This window comes from Leucopleurus acutus (assembly GCF_964270905.1).
Source record: "Leucopleurus acutus genome assembly, chromosome: 7".
Classification (NCBI taxonomy): Eukaryota; Metazoa; Chordata; class Mammalia; order Artiodactyla; family Delphinidae; genus Leucopleurus; species Leucopleurus acutus.
This window is the reverse complement of record NC_139150.1, coordinates 86,937,640-86,954,841: the sequence shown is the minus strand read 5'-3', so window position 1 is coordinate 86,954,841 and position 17,202 is coordinate 86,937,640. Positions and strand designations below refer to the sequence as shown.

Genomic DNA, 17,202 nt, shown 5'->3' with positions numbered 1-17,202 from the left:
GTACAGGCTTCCTTCTCATATAGACACACACCCAGGCTCTGGCAATAATTCCCTTCTAAAAATCATAATAAAAATAAATGTAATAACTATCTTAATCAAACACTGTTATTCCTAAATAAGTAACTCTAACAGTATGTTTTAAATCATATAGTTAATGGATATATAAGAATATAAAGTACAGAGTAATAAAATTCCATTTAATTTCAAGAGTGGTAAATTTTTAGTGAAGAATCACAATGAATAAAATTTAAATAAATAGCCATGAATAATGAAGTTTTCAGAGAAGGCCATGATTTCTGGAAATATTCTATTGGCTTAAATTATAGGCTTATAAGTGCTCAGTTCTAAACTAACTGGGCTTTTTACATTTCTCAATTTAAAAATAATTAAATAAAAGTCAATATGGATGACAAAAATATTATTGTTAGGAAATATTGTTAGATTTGAATTATTTGCTGTGATAATAAATCATAGGACGTTCTCCCTAACACAAACTTATTTATTTTAAAAATACACAATTTTTACGAAGTGAGCATAGAGGGAACATACCTCAACATAATAAAGGTTATATATGATAAGCCCACACTAATATCATACTTAATGATGAAAAACTGAAAGCTTTTCCTCAAAGATTAGGAACAAAACAAGGATGTTCACTCTTGCCACTTTTATTGTACTGGAAGTCCTAGCCAGAGCAATTATGCAAGAAGAGAAAAGGCATCCAAATCAGAAAGGAAAAGTAAAACTGTCACTATTTGCAGGTGATATGAGATTATATACAGAAAACCTTAAAGACTCCACCAAAAAAAGTCAGAATATATAAATTCAGTAAAGTTGCAAGATACAAAATCAATATACAAAACTCAGTTGCATTTTTGTAGATTAATAAAGAACTATCAGAAAGTGGAATTAGAATCCCATTTACATTTACATCAAAAAGAGTAAAATAACTAGTAATGAATTTAACTACGGAGGTGAAAGATCTGTGCACTGAAAACTATAAGACACTGATGAAAGAAACTGAATAAGATACAAATTAATGGAAAGATATTCCATGCTCATGGATTGGAAAAATATTGTTAAAATGTTCATACTACCCAAAGCAATCTATAGATTCAGTGCAATCCTTATCAAAATTCCAATGATGATTTTCACAGAAGTAGAAAAAAACAATCCTAAAATTTGTATGAAACCACAAAAAACTCCAAAAAGCCAAAGCAATCCTGAGAAAGATGAACAAAGGTGGAAGCACCACACTTTCTGATTTCAAACTATATCATAAAGCCAAAATAATCAAAACAGTATGATATTGGCATAAAACAGACACATAGATCAATGGAACAAAATAGAGAGCCCAGAAATAAACTGTGCATATATGGTCATTTAATTTACAACAAAGGAGACAAGAATATACAATGGGGAAAGGCTCTCTTCAATAAATAGTGCTAGGAAAACTGGACAGCCATGTGCAAAAGAATGAAACCAATCTTGAAAAGATATCTGCACCTCCCCAGATTCACTGTAGTATTATTTACAATAGACAAACTATGGAAACAATATAAATGCCCATTGACAACTGAATGGATAAAGAAAAGGTGATACATATATGTGTGTGTGTGTGTGTGTGTGTGTGTGTGTGTAAAATACACAAGGAATATTATTCAGCCATGAAAAAGAAGGAAATCCTGCCATTGTGGCAACATGGTTAGACCTTGAGGGCACTGTGCTAGGTGAAATAAGTCAGAGAGAGAAAGACAATTACAGTATGATCCTACTTAGTGGAATCTAGAAAGAAAAAACCTTCATACGTACAGAGAACCGATTAGTGGTAGTCAGAAGCAGGGGGTGGGGAGTGGGTAAAATGGGGGCAACATGGTTAGACCTTGAGGGCACTGTGCTAGGTGAAATAAGTCAGAGAGAGAAAGACAATTACAGTATGATCCTACTTAGTGGAATCTAAAAAGAAAAAACCTTCATAGGTACAGAGAACAGATTAGTGGTAGTCAGAAGCAGGGGGTGGGGAATGGGTAAAATGGGTGAAGGTGGTCAAAAGGTGCAAATTTCCAGTTATAAGACAAATAAGTTCTTGGGGATGTAACGTACAATATGGTAACTATAGTTAACAATACCACATTGATACCTGAAAGTGGCTAATATTAAAAGTCCTCAGCCCAAGAAAAAACATTGTAAATATGTATTGTGATGAATGTTAACTAAACTTAATGGGGCAGTCATTTCTCAATATATACATATATATATTGAATCATTATATTATACACTTAAAACTAATACAATGTCAGATGTCAATTACATCTCAGTAAAAAAAATACACAAGTTTTTAAGGTACTCTTCCTAGCTTTTATTTTATTTCATTGAATTTAGACGACCAAGCAAACTAAACTATTGTGTGCTTATGTACATTATGTTTTAAGAATACGTGCATTTTAAGGGGAAAAAAACCTGACTATTTTAAATTACTTCCTTTTTATTTTTTGCCAAAAGAAATAATTTATTTTTTCTTAATTAAAACGTAATAATTGGGAATTGTTTCGTAAAAATCTGAATCCATAAATAAAGTTTCTTGATAGTTATTAAAGGGTTAAACAAACAAATTCTATTGCAAGGTGGCTTGAAGCTGTATTTCACACAGCTGTCACAGGAAATGCCCAAAGGCCTGGATATGTTTGGAGAACCTAGCCTTACTTTTCACACCCCTCCCTCAGTAATACACCATCAAGAGCAGCACCAAAGGGTCAGTTTTCTGGTATACAGCAAATGTCCACTTGCCACAAATGAGATTTAGCAACCTTACAATCTAGGTCGGCAAGTAAAAACCAGAGCCAGAAAATTCGGTCTAGACATAGAGGCCCTGTCCACCTTGAACTCTTCAAGTAGTTAGTTCCTTTCTCAAATTTGGAACTACTGGCTATCCTCATCCTCTTATTTGGCATTAACATTTTTATTTCTGGTAGATTACTTTCTTAAACATTTGAAGACAAGATATTATATATGTGGTGACAGCATACATTTTTAACAGGGCATGAATCCAATACATCAATAAGGAAAGTTTGAAGTACACTTGATATAACTACTACTAACTGAGAAATCTATCATACGCAGGGTTCGTAGTGAGCTGATACAATTATACCAGTTGCCTTTGGTCACTATCTCTTCTGAATGATTGGGCATCTGTTCTGATAAATTGGTGTCCCTGTCATACCATTTGATAAATATATTGTATATCATCCTTGCGTGTATGCAAACTGAAAGAAGAATACTTACCTTCATTTTTCCACTGTATTTTGGGTCAGAAAGTGTTTCAAAGGCTGCATCTTTGCTTTTCTGCACAAAATCTGGGAATCTAGAAAATACCTGATCACATATCTTCTTGATAAGTGTTTCCTTAAGAGGAAAAGGTAGGAGAAAAGAAATCTCAACACAATTTAAACCTGTATAAATTGAAATCATTTAAGAAAAAATCTATTTAGAAGGAATATATATTCCTTCCTAGGTTGAAGATTTTACCTTTTCTAATTCAGAAAACCTTAAAGTGATATGTTAATCATATATGGCTTTGATGAGTTCTGAGATAGTGATATAGCTATTAATTTTGCTGTTAACTTTTTTTAAAGATTTCCAAAATAAGAAACTGAATACTTCCCAAAGAGCAGTCTTTTAAAATTACATTTGAACAGCCTCAAGCCTATCACACAAAAAGAAAATGTAAAATCATTATATAAAAAAGTTTTAAAAAGATCTGTTTTATTTACATTGTGCTTTAGAATAAGACACAATTGAAATGACTAAAGTAAACGACTGCATGTATGCCTAAATTTTGAAATTACTGCTTTTTGCTAGTTTGGGACGCACTCCTAATATTTAATATACAGATTATTATAAATCCTCATTTTAATCCAGTAGATAAGATAAATGTAATTAGACACATTATTAGTGGAATTAGGACTGACTCATCAAATATCTTTAATTAGTAATTATATCAAAAGATGTTAGGAAAATAAATATATCAATATTATCAGAGGCATAAAAAAGTTATTTTAATTTAAGGTTAACTTTTCTCACTTTGATTAAAATTTTAAGTGCATATACTTCTTTGACACCTAAATTAAAAAAACAAGCAAGTCAGTTACCTCTTAAATTTCATACAAAAATAACTTAAGGGTATTTGGCTAAGAAATTTTATACCAAATATAGAATACTTATACCAAATAGCATCACAAAGAAATTTAAAAAGCCAACCCAAACCTGTTGTTTGGAGGTGCTAGCAGCCTGCAGTAATGCAACATGGTTAGCTACCTTCTGAAGGACTGCAAGGTAACTGAAATACAAGGTTTTCACTGTTTCGCCATGTGAATTGGTCTGTAACCAGAAAAGTACAGAAAATAAAAATAAGCAAGGGACTAACATGGCTATGTAACTACTTACATCACAAAATATGCCACTTACAATAATACTTATTATCCGGTTACTATTGGTACAATACGCTCTGAGAAAATAATGGTCCACTGATATACAAAATATCCATTAATCACTAATGTGGAATCGTAGTTTTGGTGAAACATACACAATGATGTTTTTAATAAAAGAGGGGAGAAAGTCCTCATTCCAGGAAGTATACACAGTGATAGAAATGCTGCCATAAGAGGTTCCTGGTCATAAAACTCTATAGTGTGGTGATGGTGTTACATAGAAGCCTTTACTCTCTCCGCTCACCCATTCCAGTTTTCTAGGAAACTGTGCTATTACAAAAATGTGAAGTGGTTAAAGTCAGCAAAATAAATGAGATATGGAATAAATACCAATCTAGATAAATATTTACTTATGGTCCCTCTATGCATGTGGATATGAGTTGATAATAAAGTAGCAAGGTGAAAAAAAGGCAGGAAATACATAGATTTTTTTTAAAAAGCATAAATGAATATTTGTTTCCAAATAAAAATAAAATACTTTACTGTACTGATACAGTTTCTTTTAAATTAACATTCACTCTCAGATCAGAATATTTTAAGCCTGCTATCAAAGAGGAAGTATTATCCATTGATAATGAGAAATTTACTGGAAATGAAATGAAATTTCAAGATTAAAGCAGGATACTTCCCAGTAACAGTTGAAAGGGAAGATATAAAATTGGAGCTACTTTTAAAAACTAGTTTTTTGAAAAGATACTGAATATTGTATTTTGCTGTGATTACTATTTGATATTGTAAAATCTTTTGCAAAATTATTCCCTTTTCTTAAATTACAGCTACTAAAACTAAAGAACCATGTGAGGAAAAGTTATTTTATCTGCTACTTACTTTGATACTATTAGAATACAGTACTCTGTAATCAAAAGCAAGATAGTAAAGATATCATACGTAAATGCTTACCTTATAACAACAATTTCTCCTTTTTCGGCCACTGCTGCAGGTACAAGGCTTAGAAGATTGAAGTATCAAAGACACATCTTCTGTTTCTAATACTGTTTGATAGACGGCTTTCTGAAAATCTGTCAGAGAACAATAAACCATCTGCCAAGATAAAATACAAGGTAACTATTAGTATCTTTTTCATAGCAATAATAATCACAATGCACATCAGGTTTCATAGACTGTAATAGTGAAAACTGCTCATAAATTTATATTTTTTCTGGATACATCATTATACATAGGAGAATATAAGAAAATTTCTCCTAATTCTCCCATATTCTATGCTACAACCCTACCCTAAAGTATACAAATTATAACTTACTTTCCAAATAAATCTCATAGTTTGTTCTTTAATTAAAAAAATAAAAATATGAAAAAAGTATGTAATTTCCTTATAAATTTCTCAACATATTATTGTGGGTCTTTTCAGGGGTCTATATTATTAGCCCATCATGCAAATAAGTGATTAAAGTTTAGGTCAAATAAAAAAACTAGAAAAGGAAAAAGGGAAGATTTTTAGAACAATGGTATGGATAATACTTACTGAATTACTTGAAAATTTAGAAAAAAATTAAAAACTTCCTATTACTGAAAACAGGATAAAGCATTTGCATTTGATATCTTGCTATAAATTCCCAAGATTAGTAAAGATAAGAATTAAGTAAATACACATAAAAGCAAAACTTGTAGAAGTTGCTACTTTGTGCCCAAATTCAAGAAAAGAAAAAAATATAAGAAAACAATGCCACAAAGTTATAGTGGATACAGTTTGCCTTATATTTCTGGTAGTACTGGAAATTGGTAAAATTCTTCTATATATAGCTGTATGTAACCAAGGTCATAAAACTAAATATATCCATATCAGGACTTTGAGGAATGTGAATAGGGGAAAAGCCACCTATTTTAAAATATTTATATGTGTGTATCACTACAATAGAATATTACTGCAAAAAAAAGATGCATGGTGCATATGAGAATATTGAAGATGGGGTCAACGATTAAGGTACAGAGGGAAATTCTGAGTTATTATTTTCCTCCAGGTTTACTAAGATATATTTGACATACAACATTGTGTAAGTTTACAGTTTACAACACTATGATTTGATATGTGTATTTATTGCAAAATGATTACCACAGCAATAAGGTTAGTTAACACATTCATCACTTCACATAATTACTTTTTGTATGTGTGGTGAGAACATTGAAGATCTATTCTCTTATCAACTTTCAAGTATACACAGTATTGCTAACTACAGTCACTATGCTGTACATCAGATCCCCAGAACTATTCATCTTATAACTGGAACTTTGTACCTTTTGACCAGCATTTCCTCATTTTCCCTAAACCTGAGCCTCTGGCAAACACCATTCTACTCTCTGTTTCTGTAAATGTAGCTTTTTTTTTTTTTAAACTCCACATATAAGTGAGATCATACAGTATTTGTCTTTCTGATTTATTTCAGTTAGCATAATGCCCTCCATGTTGTCACAAATGACAGATTTCCTTCTTTTTTATGGCTGAATAATATTCCATTCTATATACATACATATTTTCTTTATTCATTCATCTGTCAACAGACAGTAAGGTTGTTTCCACATCTTAGCTATTGTGAATAATGCTGCAATAAACATAGGAGTTCAGGTATCTCTTCAAGAGTAATTTCATTTCCTTCAGGTACACGATCATCCCTCAATATCTGCGGGGGATCGGTTCCAGGACCCACCTCCCCTATGTTTAACAAAATCTGTGTATGCTCAAACCCCTTATATAAAATAGTGTAGTATACTTGGTCCTCTGTATCTGCAGATGTGGAACCTGCAGATGCAGAGGACCGACTGTATACCTGGAAGTGGGATTGCTGGTAATTCTATTTTTAATTTTTTGATGAATCTCCATACCATTTTCCATAGTGGTTATACCAATTTACATTCCCACAAACAGTGCACTGGGGTTCCCTTTTCTTCACATCATCACAACACTTGCTACCTCTTGCCTTTTTGATAACAGTCATTCTGACAGGTGTACACTGATATCTAATTGTGGTTTTGATTTGCATTTCCCTGATGATTAGTGATATAGAGCATCTTTTCATGGGTCTGTTGGCCATCTGTGTGTCTTCTTTGGAAAAAAGTCTGTTTATTAGGTCCTCTGCCCATTTTTTAATTGGATCGTTTGGTTTTTTGCTATTGAGTTGTATGAGATTTCATATATTCTAAATGAGTCCCTTATCAAATATATGGTTTGCAAATATTTTGTCCCATTCAATAGGCTGCTTCTTCATTCTGTTGATTGTTTCTTTTGTTGTACAGAAGCTTTTTAGTTTGATGTAATCTCACTTGTTAGTTTTTGTTTTTGTTGCTGTGCTTTTGATGTCATATCCAAAAAATCATTACCAAGGACTTCCCTGGTGGCACAGTGGTTAAGAATCCGCCTGCCAATGCAGGGGACACAGGTTCAAGCCCTGGTCTGGGAAGATCCCACATGCCGCGGAGCAACTAAGCACGTGCACCACAACTACCGAGCCTGTGCTCTAGAACCTGCGAGCCATGAAAGCCTGTGCACAGCAACGAAAACCCAACACAGCCAAAAATTAATTAATTTAAAAAAATCATTGCAAGACCAATGTCAAGGAGGTTTTCCCCTATGTTTTCTTCTACGAATTTTATAGTTTCAGGTCTTACATTTAAATCTTTAATCCATTTTGAGTTAATTATTATGAGTGGTGTAAGACAGGAGTCCAATTTCATTCTTTTGCATGTGAATACCCAATTTTCCCAGCACCATTTATCAAAAAGACTGTCTTTTTTTCTCCATTCAGTACTGTCTCCCTTCTAAAATATTGGTGGACTGTTTACACATGGGTTTATTTCTGGGCTCTGTATTCTATTCCACTGGTCTATGTATCTGTTTTTATGCCAGCACCATACTGTTTTGATTACTGTAGCTTTGTAATATAGTTTAAAATCAGGAAATGTGATGCCTCCAGCTTTGTTCTTCTTTCTTAGGATTTATTTGGCAATTTGGGGTCTTTTGTGATTTCATACAAATTTTAGGATTGTTTTTCTCTATTTCTGTGAAAGATGTCATTGGAATTCTGATAGGGAGTGTATTGAATCTGTAGATTGCTTTGGGTAGTGTGGACATTTTAATATTAATTCTTCAAATCTATGAATATGGAATCTTTCAATTTACTTGTGTCTTCTTCAGTTTCTTTTATCAATGTCTCATAGTTTTCAGCATATGTGTCTTTCACCTCTTTGGTTAAATATATTCCAAAGTATTTTACTGTTGAGTTGTTACTAAACATGTAGTAATATTCACTGAACACTGCTTACATATCACATATTTCAGAGCAACCATGTGAGGCAAGCACCATTGTCATCATTCCCATTTAAAAGATAAAGAAATCAAGGCTTCCCTGGTGGCGCAGTGGTTGAGAGTCCGCCTGCCAATGCAGAGGACACGGGTTTGTGCCCCGGTCCGGGAAGATCCCACATGCCGCGGAGCTGCTGGGCCCGTGAGCCATGGCTGTTGAGCCTGAGCATCTGGAGCCTGTGCTCCGCAACGGGAGAGGCCATAGCAGTGAGAGGCCGCGTACCGTAAAAAAAAAAAAAAGATAAAGAAATCAAGTTTTGAGAGATTTAACAAATTGCTCAAGGTGATAAAACTAGTAAGTAGGGGAGCCAGGATTGAAGCCTATGGTATTTGATTTCAGAGACCAAGTTCTAAAACTCTGTGCACAACTCTTTCTTCATATACTTAAAATTTATTGTTCCTACTAGATATATAACTAAAATTACACAAAACATTTAAAAAGTGGGGTTCAAAAAATAAACAAATGGGACCTAATGAAACTTAAAAGCTTTTGCACAGCAAAGGAAACCGTAAAAAAGATGAAAAGACAACCCTCAGAATAGGAGAAAATACTTGCAAACAAAGCAACTGACAAAGGATTCATCTCCAAAATACACAAGCAGTTCATGCAGCTCAATATCAAAAAAAACAAACAACCCAATCCAAAAATGGGCAGAAGACCTAAATAGACATTTCTCCAAAGAAGATATACAGATTGCCAAAAAACACATGAAAAGATGCTCAACATTACTAATCATTAGAGAAATGCAAATCAAAACTTCAACGAGGTATCACCTTACACCAGTCAGAATGGCCATCATCAAAAAATCTACAAACAATAAATGCTGGAGAGGGTGTGGAGAAAAGGGAACCCTCTTGCAGTGTTGGTGGGAATGTAAATTGATACAGCCATTATGGAGAACAGTATGGAGGTTCCTTAAAAAACTAAAAATAGAACTACCGTATGACCCAGCAATCCCACTACCAGGCATATACCCTGAGAAAACCATAATTCAAAATGAGTCATGTACCACAATGTTCACTGCAGCACTATTTATAATAGTCAGGACATGGAAGCAACCTAAGTGTCCATTGACAGATGAATGGATAAAGAAGATGTGGCACATATATACAATGGAATATTACTCAGCCATAAAAAGAAATGAAATTGAGTTATTTGTAGTGATGTAGATGGACCTAGAGTCTGTCATACAGTGTGAAGTCAGAAAGACAAAAACAAATACCATATACTAATACATATATATGGAATCTCAAAAAAAATATGTTTCTGATGATACTAGGGGCAGGACAGGAATAAAGACACAGACGTAAAGAAGGACTTGAGGACCCGGGGAGGGGGAAGGGTAGGTTGGGATGAAGTGAGAGAGTAACATTGACATATATACACTACGAAATATAAAATATATAGCTAGTGGGAAGCAGCTGCATAGCACAGGGAGATCAGCTTGGTGCTTTGGGACCACCTAGAGGGGTGGGATAGGAGGGTGGGAGGGAGATGCAAGACGGAGGGGATATGGGGATATACGTATGTATACAGCTAATTCACTTTGTTATACAGCAGAAACTAACACAACACTGTAAAGCAATTATACTTCAATATGTTAAAAAAAAAGTGGGGTTCATGAAGTATTCCAATTGAATGATAATATATGCTTTAGATCAAAAAGTCAAATGTTGTATCAGCTTCCCCAACTTGCATATCAAGATCATATTTTCCTTTCAAATCTATTTTTAAAAATAATAATCAACAGGATATCCTAAGATTAGGGTATTTGATAGGACTGCCCCTATTGAGGACAATATTAATTAGATTTAATTCACAGTAATTTTTAGAAACTTTATTCCATTGCCTGAGCTAGAAGAACCACAAGATTAAAAACTATAAAAGACCACTATATTTTATAAAAATTTTCTTAAGGTTAACACCTCAAATTTTCTTGTACAATTAACAGAATTTAATTGTAATTTTCCTACAATTTCTTGAAATTAGGTTAGTTGTGTAACTGTACATTGCATTCTACAAGAAATGTACCTATATAAAAAAAGCTTTTAACAACTTTGGCCTGTAGTTAGAATTAAATTACCAAAGAGTATACTGGGTTGTAGATGGTACACAGTATAGGAAGGACAAAATATGAACAGAAAACACATTACGGAAAGAAGTTCTTCCTTCATTGAGGAAGAATTATATCAAAACCTTCTTGTTCTAAAATAAGAGAAATGAGTTTAATGTATATTAACAGTAAACCTGTTAGATAAAATGTTAGTAAAGTTAGTGAGGAAGATGACTGGGCTCAATTAATATTTTATGAAATTCTGCATATAACTTTTTTTCATACTGAGTAAAAGGCAAAAATCTATATTCATAAAATACCACAGGAGATAGGTTTTCTCTTCAAAAGGAATATTTTTAGAAAAAATGAAACACGACAAGAAATTCATAATATACACAAAAGCTGTTCTCACCCGGTCTTCCTTCTTAGGCAACTGATCCTTGATTAGAGTCTTGGTACGCCTGAGAAACCATCCAGACATCTTTTTTGCAAGCCTTTGCATGGCCTTTCGGCCAGTAGCTAGTTCTCTTTTTGTTGCTGTGTGTCTCTGACCATGTTCTACTTGGTCAGAAAACTGCTTCTTGAAGTGGATCATGCTACCTAAAAGTCCTGGCACAGCCCTTTATAAAGGCAATAAGAAAAAATGTTAAGGCTTTATTAAACTATCTAAATAGGAAATCACTAACTTCTTTTTGCTTTTAAGAAATATACTAAGTCACTTGTTTATTAATGATAACAATAACAAAAGGCAAGAAAGCAGAATGGTCTTTATGACAATTTTAGTGAACAATTATAAGAAGATGATGGAACTGGTAAATTAGTTCAGATATTTACTTCAGGGACCAAGAATAATAAAGATAGGCTTTCATGGGACACTATACTCTGAATACTATGTTTGGGATCAAACACTTCTGTAAACAGATAATTTTTTTTCAGAAACAAATAATTAGGAAACACGGTAACATTAAGTTAAGGAAGTATTAAATAATTTTCCAAAAAATAAAAAGTGTTTTTACTCACCAGTCCATAACACACCACAGTTCTTTCATGTTGTTCTGAAGAATGGTTCCAGTGAGGCCAATTCGGACATTACATTTTAAAGCTTTCATAATTTCTGTTACTCTAGCCTTTGGATTCTTGATTCTATGAGCTTCATCTACAATGACAGCTGACCATTCCAAACTATAAAGTGAGGAAAAAGGGAGGAAAGGTTGAAAAAACTTCCCTTTCTTAGTCTATATAATTTTTAGAGTGCAGCTTTCTCTACCGAAGTTTTGCAGTTTTTTTCCTCTACTCTTTGTTGATTCCACGGAATTCTCACCTCCTTATTTAAATGATCACAGCTTTGGAGAACCCATGAAAATTAAATGTGTAGGAAGATAAAAAGAAATAGAGATTTTGTTTAGTAACAATGAAATGAAATAACTCATTTAAACATGACTAAAATGACAAAAAAGGAATCTTCTAAAAGTAATAAAACAGAGAAATAAATACAAAAGAAGCAAAACTTACCATGTTAATTACGAATGAAAAAATATCAATATAAACTCATGATTTTTAAAAGTTGTACTACATAGCTCTGTCTGCTAAAAAGGTTTAGAATTGATTGTTACCCCAGTAGCAATGAACAACCATAGTGGTCAATCCACTAAAAGGAAGCAGATTCCCATGATGAAACAGTTGATTTCAGGTGTGCAGCAGGGGAAATACTGGAGAGTGAGAAAGCACAGATGTATTCAAAGACAAATGGGGGCATGTCCAAAGGACACAGGAGCCAGACTAATTAGAAAATTTAAGCATGACCATAGGATAGTATAAAACATTGAATAAATAAAAACCCAGGAGTTGTATGAAAAAATTTACTTTAGACCTTTACCTCACACTATATACAAAAACTAACTAAAAATAGATCACAGACCTAAATATAAAGCTAAAACTATAAAATTTATAAAATGTAGGAAGAAATCTTGTGACTTTGGGTTAGGGAAGAATTTCTTAGATATGACACCAAAAGCATGGTCAATAAAAAATTTTGATAAGTTGGACCTCATCAAAGTTAAAAACTTTTGCTCTTCCAAACACACAATTAAGAAAATGAAAAGACATGCTACAGACTGGGAGAAAATATTTGCAAATCATAACCTGATAAAGAACTTGTATACAGAATTATATAAAGAACTACTACAACACAGTTGAAGTTAAGACAATCCAATTAAAAAGATGGGTAGAAGATTTTAATAGACATTTCACCAAAGAAGATATACAAAGGGAAAATAAGCACATAAAAAAGTTATCATTGGACTCCCTGGTGGCCCAGTGGTTGAGAGTCTGCCTGCCGATGCAGGGGACACAGGTTCATGCCTGGTCTGGGAAGATCCCACATGCCGCAGAGCGGCTGGGCCCGTGAGCCATGACCGCTGAGCCTGTGCGTCCGGAGCCTGTGCTCCGCAACGGGAGAGGCCACAACAGTGAGAGGTCCGCGTACAGCAAAAAAAAAAAAAAAAAAAAAAGTCATCATTAGAAAAATGCAAAAAAAACCCAAGAGATACTACCAAAAACCTATTTGACTGTCAATCAAAAAAAGACTGACAATATTAAGTACTGGCAAGAGAAACTGTAAACCTCATACACTGCTTTTGGGAAAGTACAGCTATTTTTCTAAAACAGTATGGCTGTTTCTTAAAAAGTTAAATTTCCTCATACCACCCAGCAATTCCATTCCTAAGTATCTATGCAAGAGAAATGAAAATTTACATTCACACAAAGGCTTGTACGTAAATGTTCAGAGCAGCATTATTGGTAATAGCCCAAAAGTAGAAACAATCTAAACGTCCATTCACTGGACAAACAAAATGAGATATATATATATATATATATATATATATATATATATATACACACACACACACACACAAAATAGTACTGTTTAGCAATAAAAAGGAATAACTACTGAAACATCATACATGATGAACCCCCAAAAACATATTAAGTGAAAGAAGCCAGACACAAAAGACTACATATTGTATGAAATTTATATGAAATTTCCAGAAAAGGCAAATCTAGAGACAGAAAGCAGATTAGTAGTTGCCTGGAACGAGATGGGACCAGAGATTGACTGAAAACAAAAAACTTTTTGAGGTGATGGAAATGTTCTTAAACTGGAGTGTGGTGATAAATGCACAACTTTATAAATTTACTAAAAACCATCCTATGCTTAAAATGGGTACATTCTATGGCATGTCAATTGTACCTCAATAATCTATGAGTCCATAGTGTCACTCAAAAAACAGGGGTTGGGGAGTGGGAGAGAAACTTTGCTATCATTGCGAATGACCATTGTACCAATTTGTTAGTCTGAAAATTGGAAATTAAGCAAAAGAATCAAGCATCACTCACCTTGCTTTGCCGGTTGAAATTATAGTTAATTTCTAATTATAGGAGAATGCTGTTAATAAGTGTAGAAGAAATGATAAACTTAGGAAAATATTATTTTGCAAAACCCAATAAAATAACTGATTCAGGCAAGAATAATTTCTGTATGCTAATACCACTAAGTAAAAGGATTGAGGGACCAGGATATTCAAATGGTAGCAAAGCGTAACCCACAGAGTACTTCTAATTGTAAAGGGAGAAACATATCTTTACAATGGAGAGATCTGATGATCACCTCCTTAGCCTATGGGACAAACTTCGCAACATTAATAGTAGAACAACTTGACATTAATATCTCCTGAAATAATGTAATATGAAGTCCACAGCATCATTTATGAAGTATTCTTGTCAAAAATGTCTGACCTGAAGCTAATTAAGTCTTTAGAACAAAATCAGCTTACAAAACTACATATGTTAGAGGAATACATAACTCCTTGAGAAAGCAATCAGACAAATCTAATGTGAGACATCCTAAAACACAACTGGCCTGGTCCCCTCAAAATGTCTTATAATAAAAAAATAAAGTTGAGGGAATGTTCTAGATTAGAAGAGACTAAACAGACTTAATAGTCAACACACACACATTACCTTATATCTTGCCAACATATATACACACACACACACACACAACTGGTGACTACAGGTGTTGAGTATATAGATGTTCATGTACTATTACTTCAGTTTTTCTAAAGGTTTGATCATTTTCTTAATATAAAGTTGAAAAAGGATAAGAGATCAAGAACAAAGGAAAAGAGGAGAAAACAATCACAAAATTTTAAAAGCAGGGAAGAAGATGAACAAGACAACTTATAAAAACAGAGGAAGGAGTATCCCATGCCAGTAGTAAAGAAAGCCAAGAAACAATCTGATTCATATTATTGAGCTCTTTCTTAAATGGTAGCACCAGATGCTTCTGGAAATTGGAGTTAGGTAAATGTTCAACAGTCTGTTTAAGAAGTTGTTGGAGCTCCTATATATTATTCGTTATCCCACAAAATAGCCAGCCAGGACACTGTAAAGTAAGCAAAAGAAGGGCAAAATACAGCAAGATCTTCATTTTTCCTTAAGAGGAAATCAACAAGTGATGTTAAAAACTTAAAGGATAATTTTTAAGTTGCAGCATAAACATGTTCTTTGAGATATGGAAGTAAAAACTAGGAAGATAAGTTAAAGAGTTGAAGGTGACTGTCTCTGAAGAACAGCTAATGGGGGTGGCAGACAGGAGTGAACTGTGTTCATATTTGGCTCTTTAAATAATATGCATATATAACTTTGATAAAAATAAAAATGAAGTAAAACATAACAGTAATAACGAAGAGATACAGCTCACTCATAGAGTGTTTATCTACTCTGTGGATTATCTATGATAAATGTTTAATCCTGGTCTATCATATGGAGCATTCTCACAAAAATTACTTAATATTTATTCAGATTGAATATAAATTATATTGAATATTGTTAAAAATAAAGCCATTCAAACAAATAAAGGAAAACTAAATACAACAAAAACTGTAACATTTGATTTTTCTAATTTTCCACAGAAATGTTAGAATTCTTATTTAATATTTATAACAATCACAGAAAATAACCACTTGATACTATTATATGCTAGAAGTGTAATAAGCACTGAAATACAGAAATTATTCTATATCAAAGACCTCACAGTCTAAAGGAGCGGTTAAACAAAAATTAAAATGACTGTTGCTATGATAAATGAATTTATTACATTTATCTAACTATAGAATATCTCTTACATAATACATTGCATAAAAGCCCAAAGTCAAGGTTTAAATCTCATGTCCACGACTGACTTAGTTGTTGTAGGCTTGGGTACGTTACTTAACTTCATGCCTCAGATTGTTCCTGTCTTCTGACAGCATCCAGGAAATAGTAACAGGCAAACTTATGAGCTTGTAAAATAAAATCCTAGAGCTTACAAAAAATGGTAGCTCTAAATCCAACTTTACAAAATAATTACATTAAATATAAATGGACTAAACACTCCAAATAAAAGGCAGGGATTATCAAAAAGGATAAAAATGCAAGACCCAGCTATATGCTAACCACAAGACACTCACCTTAAATATAAGGAACAGATAAAAACAAAAGTTGGAAAATGATAAACATACAGTAAACATAAGAAATCTGTATTGTCTATATTAATACCAGATAAAACTTCAAGATTATTAGATATGAAAAGGAACATTTTTAAAGATAAAAGGATCAATTTATAAGGAAAAAACCCTAATCATCAATGTGTGTGTACCTAATTACAGAGCTTCAAAATATATGAACTGAAAATTGACAGAACTGAAAGGAGAAATAAACAAATCCATAATTATAATTGAAAATTTCAACATTCCTCTCTCAGAAATTGTAAGCCAATTAGAAAGAAAATCAGTAAAGATAGAGAATACTTGAACAACACCTAACCAAACTGACTTTACTGATATTTATAGAACATCACATCCAACCACGGTAGAAAAAACACTTTTTTCAAGTGTACACAGATCAGAAAAATGCAAATTACACTGCAATGGGATACCACTATACATGCTAAAAACAAAAACACTGACAATACCAAATATTGGTGAGAATATGAAACAAACGAAATTTAATAGGTTGCTAGTTGGAGTAGAATAGTACAACCTCTCTGGAAAATGGCTTATCAGTTTCTTCTAAAGTTAAACCTATACTTACCATATAACCCAGAAATCCCACTCCTAGGAATTTACAGAAGAGAAATCAAAATATATGTCAAAAGAAGGCTTATACATAAATATTACTTAAATTTTTACTTACAGTAACCAAAAACTGGAAAACCCAAATATCTATCCTCAAATGAATGGATAACAAAATGTGATATATTCATAAAATACAATACAATTCAGCATTAAAAAAGAATGATCACTGA

At 33.0% G+C, this 17,202-nt stretch overlaps 1 protein-coding gene across 3 annotated transcripts in view; it reads right to left on the bottom strand.

Moving 5' to 3' along the window:
- ERCC6L2 (ERCC excision repair 6 like 2) overlaps positions 1–17,202 on the bottom strand; it is a gene marked incomplete at its 3' end in the record, with an annotated part of 140,984 nt that overhangs the window by 77,896 nt on the left and 45,886 nt on the right. For all 3 annotated transcript variants that reach the window (XM_082843160.1, XM_082843161.1, XM_082843162.1), the window contains exons 5-9: positions 11,877–12,038; positions 11,269–11,476; positions 5,388–5,528; positions 4,264–4,377; positions 3,283–3,402 (exon numbers count right to left, since the gene is read on the bottom strand). In XM_082843160.1, coding sequence (XP_082699286.1) covers positions 3,283–3,402; positions 4,264–4,377; positions 5,388–5,528; positions 11,269–11,476; positions 11,877–12,038 — 745 coding nt within the window. The remainder of the gene's footprint in view (positions 1–3,282; positions 3,403–4,263; positions 4,378–5,387; positions 5,529–11,268; positions 11,477–11,876; positions 12,039–17,202) is intronic.